Source organism: Coregonus lavaretus (assembly GCF_964263955.1).
Source record: "Coregonus lavaretus genome assembly, chromosome: 7".
Classification (NCBI taxonomy): Eukaryota; Metazoa; Chordata; class Actinopteri; order Salmoniformes; family Salmonidae; genus Coregonus; species Coregonus lavaretus.
In genome coordinates, this window is record NC_139994.1 from 58703790 (window position 1) to 58719153 (window position 15364).

The 15364-nt window shown below is 46.7% G+C and overlaps 1 protein-coding gene across 1 annotated transcript in view; it reads right to left on the reverse strand.

Annotated features, from left to right (window-relative positions):
• LOC311132600 (neurexin-1-beta-like) overlaps nucleotides 1-15364 on the reverse strand; it is a gene marked incomplete at both ends in the record, with an annotated part of 84743 nt that overhangs the window by 9264 nt on the left and 60115 nt on the right. The window contains 3 exons of the mRNA XM_084165851.1: nucleotides 2288-2366; nucleotides 14142-14470; nucleotides 14714-14753. Coding sequence (XP_084021977.1) covers nucleotides 2288-2366; nucleotides 14142-14470; nucleotides 14714-14753 — 448 coding nt within the window. The remainder of the gene's footprint in view (nucleotides 1-2287; nucleotides 2367-14141; nucleotides 14471-14713; nucleotides 14754-15364) is intronic.

Here is a 15364-nt window from a genome sequence, read left to right on the forward strand (position 1 = left end):
GAGTCTTCCTCTAGTGCTGTGGAGAGGGTGACCAATACAGACAAGGGACCAGAGCAGGCTAACCTAACTAGTGGAAAAGCTCAGACTCTCTCAAAAGGTCATATCATTTCACAATGGAGTGAGTAAAGTCGATTTTCGATCTTCCAAACCAAGGGCAGCTTTATGGGTTCTCTATGGGTTCTCGACCGAATTCACATAGAACTGTGTGTTATAGATCTGTCGTTCTCATTTGAAAGCAAGTCTAAGAAGTAGTATATATGTTCTATGTGCACTGTTTCTATGCTTCCCGTTCTTAAGTTTCATTTTTGCATATTTTACTTGCTTTTTTGCGTCCTCCGAAACATGACCCGCCAAACCGCACTTCTTAACCCGGAAGCCAGCCGCACCAATGTGTCGGAGGAAACACTGTCCAACTGACGACCGAGGTCAGCCTGTAGGCGGCAGGTCCACCACAGGGAGTCACTAGACCACGATGAGCCAAGTAAAGCCCCCCCCGGCCAAACCCTCCCTTAACCCGGACGGCGCTGGGCCAATTGTGCGCCGCCCTATGGGACTTCCGGTCACGGCCAGTTGTGATATAGCCCGGGATCGAACCCAGGTCTGTAGTGACGCCTCTAGCACTGCGATGCAGTGCCTTAGACCGCTGCGCCACTCGGGAGGCCCCAAAACGATAGTGTGTGGTACTCCTCTGTCTTCTGGGCAGCAGGCAGCCACCGAAAAACATTTATCATTCTGATAACAAGGTAATTAAACCTCTATTTTGGCTTCCACCACCTACGGTGAAACCGCACAGAGAATTGATGTAGTGTCAAGTATTTCGTCTTGGTTTAGATCAGTATTACCTAGTAAACACAGTAATTTCCACCCACTTATGGTGTAATAAGATTTTCATGTGGTTTTTAAAACGCCTTAACCTGCTGACCACACCGCTCGCGTCGCGTGCACGAGCGTTGCAAAAATAAATGTACACATACATGTTATTCAATCATTGCACCTAACTGCTCGCGCGCGTCAACAAGCGTCTGCATAGCCAGACGCTAAAATAGACGCTTGGCGCGCAAGTCCCACATCTCCCATCTCCTCATTGGTTTTTAGGAGCATATACCCATGTGGGTGATTGAAAGATGAACTGAGGTCCACACTCCAGTCCAGTTTGTGGTGGTAATGCACCTTTAAGTTGGATGCCAACCGCAATATAAAGTCCAAAGAAGAAGAAGAAGTCTGAAGGAGGAGAGATTACTAGAAACGAACTCGGTTTACCCTTTTATCTGTGGCTTAATTGTCGGAGTAGAGGACCTTGTGAATTTCAGGTAAAATAACAACCCAATGTTTATATCCCAGGACAAATAAAACAGCAAGCTAGCTAGCTAAATTGCCATAAATGTTTAATGCTTTTCGACCTGTCCCCAAATTAATATAGTTGGTTTAGAGTTCGTTTTGATATTTCAACCTGCGTGTCCTGATCGCGTCTGGTGTGGGTGGACAAAATCAACATGCGCGCGAGAGGTCTGGTCAGCATGTTAACATCTATTGAATAAAAATTGTCAAACGTAATGTAATCTTTGCTGAGTTCTATTCCACATCAAATGAAAACATGAAAGGTAAAAAAACGGAATGTTAACTAAATATTTTATTAAGGTTATTTATAGACCTCCTAGGTTGCTGTAGGGTAAGCGTTTGATTTGAGCCTTCACCGGAGAACACAGAAACATGCCCAGTGGAACTTAACTCTGGCAGTCTTAGCATTATGATGCATGTAAGAGTTCTTGTAATTGCCCAAGCAACCGGACAGCGCACTATGTCCTGAAACCACGGTAAAATCTATCAACATCCTGCCCTTTTCACACCCCCGTCCATCCAGTGTCAGAAGTTCGTTTGACCTTTCTGTTCACGTCGACATCGCTCAGTACCGGGTCCACTCAGCCGCCACTGTGGGGCAGACAGTCAAGAGGAGTTCAATGTTGAACCTGTCCGGCCTCGTTAAGATCGGAGCGGCTGATTGGTGCAACAGCTCGTCTAACACCTGCTGCTACCCAATCTGGATGCTAGGCTATCTGGCAGATCGCTCGGGAGACTTTGGAGCTGTCATTGCGCCGCTTTGAGATCTTAGCCAATGAGAAACCAGGGTGGGTGCACATCTGGCCAATCAGAGCTGCATATGGGAGGTCATGGGGTCACAGTAGTAGAACAAAGTGGGTTAGGGGAGCTAGCTGTTTCTGTTCTTTTGGGTCTCTGCTGGGCTGCTGGACCCCCTGTAGTGGACACAGAACCCCCAGAGTGGACTCACCATTTCCAGGCTCACACTCCTCCAAGTCCTCGTCATCGCTGGGACACTCAGCAGACGCTACCAATATGTCATCCGTGTTCTGGAACAGAGAGGGAGGGAGAGAAAGAGAGAGGGGGGAGGTAGAGGGTGTGAGAGTGGGTTCTATTTCTGGGACAGACAGGAGTTTTAGGTAGCCTTAAACATACGTCCCTAGCCGTTATGCAACTAGTCGGACGCCAAAGAACAAGGTAAGCCCACTACAGTGTCACACCTTCAACCTGGTTATCACTGTTTCTGCATTGGCCAACTCCCCCATCATCATAGTCAAGAAGAAACAGAATGGCAACCAAGCTGACACACCTCCATTTTGAGTTCACCACACTCCATATAATACAACCCAGTGATAACACATTGTTGACGTCCATTAAGCCCAGAGCCACTGCGCACTACATTATCACAGTGGAAGCCAGGCTAATAGCGCCCATAATAAAAAGCCCATTCAGAACTCTGTCGTTCGTGTACTCTCACTCCCACACGCCTGTACTGCCTGGCAGAATACCTTATCTATTCTCCTCAACCCCCAGGCTCAAGTTAATATTCAAGACAAGCTCAGCCTGATGGAATACAGGGGGAGGGATGAGGGCTTTTATCATGAGCAGCACAATTGATTTGAGCACAGTGATTTGTTCACTGTGTCTGTACACAGAGTTCACCTTTATGTATCCATAGCCAAGATGGATTTACTTATTCATTAAATGCAGTGCGTGTGTGTTTGTGTGTGTGTGTGTGTGTGTGTGTGTGTGTGTGTGTGTGTGTGTGAGAGAGAGAGAGAGAGAGAGAGTGAGAGTGTGTGTGTGTGTGTGTGTGTGAGAGAGTGCGAGAGTGTGTGTGTGTGTGTGAGAGAGTGCGAGCGAGAGTGTGTGTGTGTGTGTGTGTGTGTGTGAGTGCGTGTGTCCCCACCTGGGCTTAATGAACCCATGGTAAAATCTGCACACTCTTACATTTCATTTACCATCTCCGAAATGACCAGCGCTACCTTTGATAACAAATATCTAATGATGTTGTAGCCTAGAATGGATTTCTAATGTTATGCTTTCAAAGTATTGGTCTTTTAATGTATATTTGATTTGTATTTTCTCTTTATTAATATAGAACGTCATTAATGAGAGGGGGAGACAGGTGGGTAGATTAATACAGATATGAAGGAGCAGGTGGGGTTTGAACCCATGTCACACATTATTGGCCTTTTTACGTTACATTTTAGGAATGCAGCTTGAAAAAATCAATGAATATCTGAAAATATCCTCATGTTTGACAATGGCCCTACAATAGAATTGGTATTTATTTATTTAGGATGGTCCACTCGGTAACACTTGCCACTGTTTTAGAATGAGTCCAGTATAGTATTAGATGCTGTATACAGTCGTGGTCAAAAGTTTTGAGAATGTCACAAGTATTGGTCTTCACAAAGTTTGCTGCTTCAGTGTTTTTAGATATTTTTGTCAGATGTTACTATGGTACACTGAAGTATAATTACAAGCATTCCATAAGTGTCAAAGGCTTTTATTGACAATTACATTAAGTTTATGCAAAGAGTCAATATTTGCAGTGTTGACCCTTCTTTTTCAAGACCTCTGCAATCCGCCCTGGCATGCTGTCAATTAACTTCTGGGCCACATCCTGACTGATGGCAGCCCATTCTTGCATAATCAATGCTTGGAGTTTGTCAGAATTTATGGGTTTTTGTTTGTCCACCCGCCTCTTGAGGATTGACGACAAGTTCTCAATGGAATTAAGGTCTGGGGAGTTTCCTGGCCATGGACCCAACATTTCTTATAGCAAGGTGCTCCATCATGCTGGAAAAGGCATTGTTCGTCACCAAACTGTTCTTGGATGGTTGGGAGAAGTTGCTCTCGGTAATGTTGGTACCATTCTTTATTCATGGCTGTGTTCTTAGGCAAAATTGTGAGTGAGCCCACTCCCTTGGCTGAGAAGCAACCCCACACATGAATGGTCTCAGGATGCTTTACTGTTGGCATGACACAGGACTGATGGTAGCGCTCACCTTGTTTTCTCCGGACAAGCTTTTTTCTGGATGCCCCAAACAATCGGAAAGGGGCTTCATCAGAGAAAATGACTTTACCCAAGTCCTCAGCAGTCCAATCCCTGTACCTTTTGCAGAATATCAGTCTGTCCCTGATGTTTTTCCTGGAGAGAAGTGGCTTCTTTGCTGCCCTTCTTGACACCAGGCCATCCTCCAAAGGTCTTCGCCTCACTGTGCGTGCAGATGCACTCACACCTGCCTGCTGCCATTCCTGAGCAAGCTCTGCACTGGTGGTGCCCCGATCTCGCAGCTGAATCAACTTTAGGAGACGGTCCTGGCGCTTGCTGGACTTTCTTGGGTGCCCTGAAGCCTTCTTCACAACAATTGAACCTCTCTCCTTGAAGTTCTTGATGATCCGATAAATGGTTGATTTAGGTGCAATCTTACTAGCAGCAATATCCTTGCCTGTGAAGCCCTTTTTGTGCAAAGCAATGATGACGGCACGTGTTTCCTTGAAGGTAACCATGGTTAACAGAGCAAGAACAATGATTTCAAGCAACACCCTCCTTTTAAAGCTTCAAGTCTGTTATTCTAACTCAATCAGCATGAACAGAGTCCTTTTGTGGCAGGGCTGAAATGCAGTGGAAATGCTTTTTGGGGATTAAGGTCATTTTCATGGCAAAGAGGGACTTTGCAATTAATTGCAATTTATCTGATCACTCTTCATAACATTCTGGAGTATATGCAAATTGCCATCATAAAAACTGAGGCAGCAGACTTTGTGAAAATTAATATTTGTGTCATTCTCAAAACTTTTGATGTTTTGAGAATGACACAAATGTTGATGTTGTCAAGGAGTTGTCTCAATGCCTCCCCCTGGAGTTCGGAATGCAGACATTCACTTCTTTAATCTGTACACCTGGACAACCTTCCCAAGCTGCACTGTTGACGTCTTGCTGCAATACTTTTCATCCAGGTCAGTGTTAACCAAATCTCTTCTCGAGCCAGTTCCATTTATTTAATATATTCCAGTACCAGCACACCTCATTCAACTAGTAACTAATCATCAAGCTTTTGATTAGTTGAATCAAGTGTGCTATATGTAGTACTGGAATATACATGTACCAAGTAAGTGTAATGGCTGGTGGTACTCAGAGTTGGGTAAAGTTGCCCCTAGACGCTGATCTGGGGTCAGTTTAGCATTTCCATCAAAAATGGTTATGGTTAAGATTGGGGGAGGGGAATATTATCCTAGATCTCTACCCAGGGGAAACGTCAGGATAAGAGATGACTCCCCCCATTCTGTGGCATCTAGTCTGCTCTCAGGGTAAAAGGAAACCATCAAAAGGTACGGTCTTATTAAAAACATCAAAGCATTATTTGTCATGATCAAAGCGTCTCACTCAGAGTAGCTTAAAGTATTTTTTACTCTGTCTTTGAGAAATGTGGGTTAGTTCGCCTGTGTCCCGTCCCCCTATCCCGTTTCGATGGTGTTGGTGGCGTACACGTCGAGCAGAAGTGGGCCTTCTGGCTCGTTAGCTTGGGCCCCAGTTGAGGCTGTACAGTATTTATAGAGCAATTACCAAGTTTGGTCTAGCGCAAAACACATGACATAAGATTGCCTATTAACTGCACAGACGACAGTGTGTGTGTGTGTTGGGGACGCAATGCTAGCTAACTGACTAATGCATGGGCCATGTGAACAGGATTGAGAGGAGCACCCCATCAGATCACTGGCCCAGGAAATGGAACTAAGAAAATCAACAGGATCTGATGGGCGGCCATCTTAGCTGTTGAACGTGGCGTATGGTCTCTGGATTTCTTCAGCTGTAAAGGGATGGGCCATTCAGCCATAGTTGTAATGTGTCATTTGTGATTTGGGGGCCTTTCCTTCGTCTTTTCCTCATTGTCTTTCCGCTCCCCCAAAACGGAAATGTTCTGTCTCTTCCTGTCCTCTCTTCCCCATTCCTCCATCCCTCTCTCTGTGTCCTCTATCTCCATCTCTCCCTTTGTCTCATCTCTCTCTCCTTGGGCCATGAAAAACGACACATCAGCTATTAGTGGAGTAAAAGGAAGATATACCAGGAAAAGCAGGGCGTTGACAGAGCCATCCGTTAGAGTGGTGAAAGCTGGGTTAGCCCAACAAAGCATCCGTACTAATGCACACGGCTGAATTCCACCCATTTGTTTTGGGACAATGGACTAATGAAACAAATACCAAAATATAGTTTTTGGGTGGAGTTTTCCTTTAAGGCTTAGATCATAGAATTTATAATTATGGCACTTGGTTGAGTAGCTTGTGCGTTGCTATTCGTAAAATAAAATGTTATTTGGGGTTTCGTGTATGCCTGTGTAGGTACAAGGCAATATAGCAAAGCCGTTAAAATTTTCAAACATCTCTGAGAAATGCGGAGAAATAGCTTATTAGCTCTAAGAACACAGTGAAGGTAGGACCTGGGGTTGTGTTATGACTTTGTGCCGTTCATAAACGTCAGGCAATGAATGTTACGCTCATTAATGATAGAAAGCAGTGGTGGTGGCGAGCCGAACAAACACAAAACACCAGATATCTGCAGGAGCTGACTGTGCCTCCGGGTGCTAGGAAGCCTACAGATATTAAAGCTTGGGTTTCATTGATCTCATGTTTACTAGGCTCTGAGAGTAGCTAAACCGCACACCATCATGTCTTGTATAACCACAGCAAAAAGGTAATCAGATATAACATAGGCTGTGTCCCAAATTACACCTTATCTCCTATATAGTGCACTACTATTGACCAGGGCCGATAGGGAATAAGCTACCATTTGGTGTAATATAACTCTACAGAAGTCCCTAAACTCCCTTCCTAACAGTAGAGCCAGTTGCGTCATACTGTACATCTTGACTTTGGAAGGACAGACTATCTGCATTGATAACTGTGCAGAACCACAACTATTGAATCATACATGACCTTGGAAGGTTGGCGAAGCTAGCAGCGTTGATCTTTATACTGTCCACAATGTCTGATCTCCTCTCTCCTCGCAACCGATGGAAAGAGTACACGGACAGTCCCCAACTGCTTTGATAACACCATATAGAGATAATTAAGTGCATTTCCCCCCATTTATTGAATTTAGTCAAACTGAAGTCAAAGGATTGTGGCTCTGCCTATGCAGCGCGATCAGGGATGGACCACGATGGTCCCATAGCTAACATTGAATTAGATGGGACTTCATTGGTGTTTTCAGTGTGTCTACCCCTACACACCCTCTCAACCCCCTGGCACACTCAGTCTCTCTCAAGCAGCTCTCGCAGCCTCTCTCTCTCTCTGTCTCTCTCTCTGAGAACCTTTTAGTTCCACACAGTAATTAGCACTGTTGTTATCAGCTCAGGAGAGAGAGAGCGAGAGAGAGAGAGAGAGAGAGAGAGAGAGAGAGAGAGAGAGAGAGAGAGAGAGAGAGAGAGAGAGAGAGAGAGAGAGAGAGAGAGAGAGAGAGAGAGAGAGAGAGAGAGAGAGAGAGAGAGAGAGAGAGAGAGAGAGAGAGAGAGAGAGAGAGAGAGAGAGAGAGAGAGAGAGAGAGAGAGAGAGAGGAGAGAGAGAGAATTTTGCACATAATATTACATCTGAAATGTCTTTATTCTTTTGGAACTTTTGTGAGTGTAGTGTTTACTGTCAATTTTATTGTTTATTTCACCTTAGTTTATTATCTACTTCACTTGCTTTGACAATGTTAACATATGTTTCCCATGCCAATAAAGCCCTTAAATTGAATTTGAATTGAGAGAGAGAGAGAGAGAGAGAGAGAGAGAGAGAGAGAGAGAGAGAGAGAGAGAGAGAGAGAGAGAGAGAGAGAGAGAGAGAGAGAGAGAGAGAGAGAGAGAGAGAGAGAGAAGAGAGAGAGAGAGAAGAGAGAGAGAGAGAGAGAGAGAGAGAGAGAGAGAGAGAGAGAGAGAGAGAGAGAGAGAGAGAGAGAGAGAGAGAGAGAGGCTCACTGTCACTTTCAAGTGTGGAGAGTTAAGAAGGAGGGGGAGGTTTGGAGTTGGTATGAGAGCAGTGTTCTTAGGCAGAGAACGCTTAATCACGGTAGTCAAAGGCAGGCTGGCATGCTGAGAGCTTTGTGTGACTGATCTTAGGTAAGCTTGAGGACAACAGGGTTGGGTAGGTTACCGTTACTCCCCAACCCTGGAGGACAAGGAGGCTGATAATGACCCACTTGTTGGAGACAAACCCAATGTTAATTGGAACTTTTGTATATTTGCAATGCAACACCAGGCAAGTTTGTTGAAATGTTATAAACGGCCACAGCTTGCGTAAGAACTGAGTCTTACCTAATCCACCCTTACATCATTTGGTATTCTGCAACACTTAAAACATGGAACCAAGTAAACAAACAGATATACAAAAAAACATCCATCCAGACCTGCTTTAGTTATTCATTTTCTTTCAAATGATGATTATGATACATGTAAGAGTTCTTGGCAGTTGACTTTGAGTGTTTGAGACTGCCTGGAATGGCAGATGTCCGGGGTTTGCACTTTAGGGACTATTCCATTTGTTCAGTTGTGTCAGGCTAGCTCAATCAATATAGCTAAACTATTTGGGAAAAAACATTTGAACTATTAAACCAACAGCTTGTCCTCCACTAAACCATTTCTCTCTGGGCGCCTGGAGCCTAATACTATTCTAATGCTATGACACCACACTGCTGCTGCATAGCTGCATTTACATTACACTACATTACATTATAATGCATGCGGCTTGCGGGCTAATTAATAGATGGTAGGGGCCGTGAAATGGGGGCAAGCGCTTTCCTCTCCTGGAGGACATGGGGACTGTTATTACAGCTTATTATGGACTGCGTGGGGACTCGGAGGCATGGCGATGACATTGGGACTGTTATTACAGCTTATTATGGACTGCGTGGGGTGTGGATGGGTTTGATTGGTAGGTCTGGATGGGTGTGATTGGTAGGTCTGCATGGGTGTGATTTGTAGGTCTGGATGGGTGTGATTGGTAGGGCTGGATGGGTGTGATTCATATGGTCCGGTTGGACGTACTCGGGTGAGGTTGTGTCTCTCTCTGGCGGGAGGTAAGCTTGTCGACTAAAGCTTAAACCATGTATTTAGATTGTAGGTAGGTAGGTATTGTAGTTAGGTATTGTAGGTAGTTTATCTAGGTAGTTATTGTAGGTTATTGTAGGTAATTATTGTAGGTAAGTATTGTATTCAACTGAGCCCGGTGAAGCACGAGGCTAGCTAACTCACTACCTGGACCAATAAAGCTAGCTAGCTAGTGGGTAGCTACTGGTAACTATTAGCAACTGTGGATAGTTGTTTCCAATGTTATTTCACGCTTAAGAGTACCTGTGATTATGCCAGCTAGCTACCTACCATTCAGCTGTTTTTCTAACCTCATTATCTGAAGCGTTAACGTTAGGTAGTTAGTAGCTACTGTACTCGGAATGTAGCTACCTGGATAGCTAATTAAACAATAGCTGGAACGACCTAGCTTTAATAATTGGAGACGCATTCTCTCCATTGGGACAGACGCGAACTGGCTGAATCGATTCAGTGGCTAGCTTTGCACTTAACTGGCTAACAGTAGCTACTAAGGGTAAGTTATAACCTACATTTATTTTTGTTTTGTTTTTACCTACTGGTAACCAGAGTCGTTCAAGGGAATTCGGGACATGGGTGACTAGTTAACGTTAGCTTGGCTCTCTGTGTGTACGTGCCGTGGGAGCAATGGCTAGCTAGTATGCTAACTATTCTAGCTAACTAACTGGCTGAATAAGTTGACGACGTACTCACTCAAACTGTCAAAACTAACCCAAAACTTTACACAACGTTAGACACGGACACGAATTATCTGCTTGGCGTGTTAACACACTAGTGGTTTGTTGTAACCGAGTATTGGTGCTAAACCGTGTTATTGGAGGCTGGCATGCTAGTTGGCTTCGGCGTCATAGGATTCGGTGCCGTGGACGGTTTTCACGGAAGAATACTGTACCAAGTTAGCTAGCTGAATAAACTAAGTTAGTCTATTCCTAGAAACATTGAACCGCTGTAGTTTACAACAATTATAATTTCTAAAGTGGAAGTTGGGAGAGTTATATTTGAGTGTTTCAGTGAAACGTAAGTGAGGGAGGCCCCGCTCTCTCGCTTTCCCAGATGTTTAGTTCATTTCATTCCGATCTCCTTTGCATTATTGTAGCCTTTTTCTGTAGCCTGTCAACTATGTGTCTGTCTATCCCTGTTCTCTCCTCTCTGCACAGGCCATACAAATGCTTCACACCACGTGGCTGTTGCCACTCTAATCTGGTGGTCCCTGCGCGCACGATCCACGTGGAGTTCCAGGTCTCTGGCAGCCTCTGTAACTGCCGTTCTGCAGCCAACAAGGCAGAGTTCATCTCAGCCTATGCTACCCTCCAGTCCCTCGACTTCTTGGCGCTGACGGAAACATGGATTACCACAGAACACACTGCTACTCCTACTGCTCTTTCCTCGTCTAACCATGTGTTCTCGCATACCCGAGAGCATCTGGTCAGCGTGGCGGTGGCACAGGAATCCTCATCTCTCCCAAGTGGACATTCTCTCTTTCTCCCCTGACCCATCTGTCTATCTCCTCATTTGAATTCCATGCTGTCACAGTCACTAGCACATTCAAGCTTAACATCCTTGTCATTTATCGCCCTCCAGGTTCCCTTGGAGAGTTCATCAATGAGCTTGATGCCTTGATAAGTTCCTTTCCTGAGGATGGCTCACCCCTCACAGTTATGGGTGACTTTAACCTCCCTACGTCTGCCTTTGACTAATTTCTCTCTGCCTCCTTTCCACTCCTTTCCTCTTTTGACCTCACCCTCTCACTGTCCCCCCCTACTCACAAGGCAGGCAATACGCTTGACCTCATCTTTACTAGATGCTGTTCTTCTACTAATCTCACTGCAACTCCCCTCCAAGTCTCCGACCACTACTTTGTATCCTTTTCTTTCTCGCTCTCCTCCAACACTACTCACTCTGCCCCTACTCAGATGGTAATGTGCCATCGCAACCTTCGCTCTCTCTCTCCCGCTACTCTCTCCTCTTCCATCCTATCATCTCTTCCCTCTGCTAAATCCTTCTCCCTCCGATCTCCTGATTCTGCCTCCTCAACCCTCCTCTCCTCCCTTTCTGCATCTTTTGACTCTCTATGTCCCCTATCCTCCCGGCCGGCTCGGTCCTCCCCTCCTGCTCCGTGGCTTGACGACTCATTGCGAGCTCACAGAAGAGGGCTCCGGGCAGCCGAGTGGAAATTGAGGAAAACTAGACTCCCTGCGGACCTGTCATCTTTTCACTCCCTCCTCTCTACATTCTCTTCCTCTGTTTCCGCTGCTAAAGCCACTTTCTACCACTCTAAATTTCAAGCCTCTACCTCTAACCCTAGGAAGCTCTTTGCCACCTTCTCCTCCCTGCTGAAGCCTCCTCCTCCTCCCCCTCCCTCCTCCCTCTCTGTGGATGACTTCGTCAACCATTTTGAAAAGAAGGTTGACGACATCCGATCCTCATTTATTAAGTAAAATGACACCGCTGGTCCTGCTCACACTGCCCTACCCTATGCTTTGACTTCTTTCTCCCCTCTTTCTCCAGATGAAATCTTGCGACTTGTGACGGCCGGCCGCCCAACAACCTGCCCGCTTGACCCTATCCCCTCCTCTCTTCTCCAGACCATTTCCGGAGACCTTCTCCCTTACCTCACCTCGCTCATCAACTCATCCTTGACTGCTGCCCATGTCCCTTCCGTCTTCAAGAGAGCGAGAGTTGCACCCCTCCTCAAAAAACCTACACTCGATCCCTCCGATGTCAACAACTACAGACCAGTATCCCTTCTTTCTTTTCTCTCCAAAACTCTTGAGCGTGCCGTCTCTAGCCAACTCTCCTGCTATCGCTCTCAGAATGACCTTCTTGATCCAAACCAGTCAGGTTTCAAGACTGGTCATTCAACTGAGACTGCTCTTCTCTGTGTCACGGAGGCTCTCCGCACTGCTAAAGCTAACTCTCTCTCCTCTGCTCTTATCCATCTAGACGTATCCGCTGCCTTTGATACTGTGAACCATCAGATCCTCCTCTCCACCCTCTCCGAGTTGGGCATCTCCGGCGCTGCTCACTCTTGGATTGCGTCCTACCTGACAGGTCGCTCCTACCAGGTGGCGTGGCGAGAATCTGTCTCCGCACCACGTGCTCTCACCACTGGTGTCCCCCAGGGCTCAGTTCTAGGCCCTCTCCTATTCTCTCTATACACCAAGTCACTTGGCTCTGTCATATCCTCACATGGTCTCTCCTATCATTGCTACGCAGACGACACACAATTAATTTTCTCCTTTCCCCCTTCTGATAACCAGGTGGCGAATCGCATCTCTGCATGTCTGGCAGACATATCAGTGTGGATGTCGGATCACCACCTCAAGCTGAACCTCGGAAAGACGGAGCTGCTCTTCCTCCTGGGGAAGGACTGCCCGCTCCATGATCTCGCCATCACGGTTGACAACTCCATTGTGTCCTCCTCCCAGAGTGCAAAGAACCTTGGCGTGACCCTGGACAACGCCCTGTCATTCTCCGCTAACATCAAAGCGGTGACCCGATCCTGCAGGTTCATGCTCTACAACATTCGCAGAGTACGACCCTACCTTACACAGAAAGCGGCACAGGTCCTAATCCAGGCACTTGTCATCTCCTGTCTGGATTACTGCAACTCGCTGTTGGCTGGGCTCCCTGCCTGTGCCATTAAACCCCTACAACTTATCCAGAACGCTGCAGCCCGTCTGGTGTTCGACCTTCCCAAGTTCTCTCATGTCACCCCGCTCCTCCGCACACTCCACTGGCTTCCAGTTGAGGCTCGCATCTACTACAAGACCATGGTGCTTGCCTACGGAGCTGTGAGGGGAACGGCACCTCCTTACCTTCAGGCTCTGATCCTACACTCAAACGAGGGCACTATGTTCATCCACCTCTGGCCTGCTAGCTCCCCTACCTCTACGGAAGCACAGTTCTCGCTCAGACCAGTCAAAGCTATTTGCTTCTCTGGCACCCCAATGGTGGAACAAGCTCCCCCACGACGCCAAGACAGCGGAATCAACGACCACCTTTCGGAGACACTTGAAACCCTACCTCTTTAAGGAATACCTGGAATAGTATAAAGTAATCCTTCTACCCCCCCCCCCCCCCCCCATAAAAAAAAGTGGTTGTCCCACTGGCTATCATTAGTTGAATGCACCAATTTGTAAGTCGCTCTGGATAAGAGCGTCTGCTAAATGATGTAAATGTAAATGTTAAATGTCCCTAACAATGTGTTTAGGCTTCGGTCAGTGATATTGCTTTGGAAGGAATCAAAACCCCAGTCTGGATTGCTCTACTAGGGTATACTAGGGTATACTAGGGTATACTAGGGTATACTAGGGTATACTAGGGTATACTAGGGTATACTAGACTGTGGAATTTTTATGGAGTTAATTTGAAGTTCTAGTGTAATTTTGTAGGGAAGGATAAACTTCATGAAACATTCATGACCCCTATTATCTCAAACCAATACTAAGCCACCTACCACTGTGGGTAGAAAGTTGTCCTTATACTCACAGGTCTAGGATCATATAACCCTTGCCAAACCCCAACATCTCATAGGAAAAACTCAAAACTGACCTTTGAATACTGTCTAGGATCCCGGCAGGGTAACTTCATCCCTGTCCCTACTACCCAGCCCAGCCCAGTCTATAGTCTACAACCAGCCTACCTTACCCTGACCCATCAGACCCCACCCTAACCCACCCTAACCCACCCACCCTACCCCATCCTAACCCACCCTAGTCCCCATACACTAACCTGTGTGACACTGTCCCTCATGGTGGGTGAGCGCTGCTTGCGGGTGGTGGTGGTAGCCATTGTGGTGGTTGTCTCCATGATGGTGGTGGACATGTCAGCCAGCGGCGTGGTGCTGGTGGTGTCCGTGGTGAGCACTGAGGGCACGTCGCCCACCAGCCGCAGGTTGCCCTGGGCCTGCACGTTGGGGTCGCCCTCGGCCGCCAGCTTGAGCACCTGCAGCCCGTTGTAGTAGAGGCCTGAGATCTGGCCCTGGAAGTGACGAGCCTTGTCGCCGCCACCACCTCCGATCTTGATGAACGCCTGGCTGTTGAAGATGGTCAACTGTCGACCTGGTGGAGGTAGGAGGAGAGAAAGCGAGAGAAACAAATAGAGACAGAAGAGAAAGAAGAAAGAAGAGAGAAAAGTGGCAAGGACGACACCATCAGTCTCTGTCTCTTCGTATGCTGACCAACACACATCCCAATTCCCCACACTCACACAGACAGACACAGAGTAGTGAAACAGCGGCGGACAGTATCCATCACACGGGGGGATTTTCCCCTGGTAACACGTTAGGGAGATTGGAACCTTGCCTGAGCCGTTCTGCTGCAGGTGGCGGCCATTACGGCTCGACTCTGGCACACACAAATGCCACTCAGTTTCACAGCAGAGCCTGAAGAATGTGGAAACTGGCAGAGTAATAGATTGCAGGCTGTAGTAGTGGTCTGACCCTGAGGCATGGGGCTGGGTGGAGACGCATCTCATTCCCCGCAGAGATGGAATACATTACAGGCGGTGCTAGCCGGTGTCATTGACCCCTCTTCACCCGAGACACACAAATGATGAAGTGCCTCGGACAAAAAAATAAAAAACATCCTATCCCAGAGAAAGGAGCCGTTTAGCCAAAATAAACCATTTTGGAGGAAATTGGTTTATTGTTTAATTAAACAGCTCTCTCTCTTCTCGTCCTTCAGCCATTATTATGCATCTGAATTGGACGGATGAGGTTTCGTCCAATTTGCATGATCCAATACTAATGTGTTACCAGGGGGGGGGGGGGGGGGGTGATCTGAGCAGGTGAAGAAAAAAAATCACATTTTCTTTGCTGATGTCAGTTCTTTTTAATTTCCCTTCTGCTTCCCTCACACTCATTTTCTCAGTGGCTGGGGAGTCATGCTGGGCCAATCAAGTTGGATATCAGAAGTGATGACACTTGACCTCGTTCATGGGCTTCTCGGGGGGTG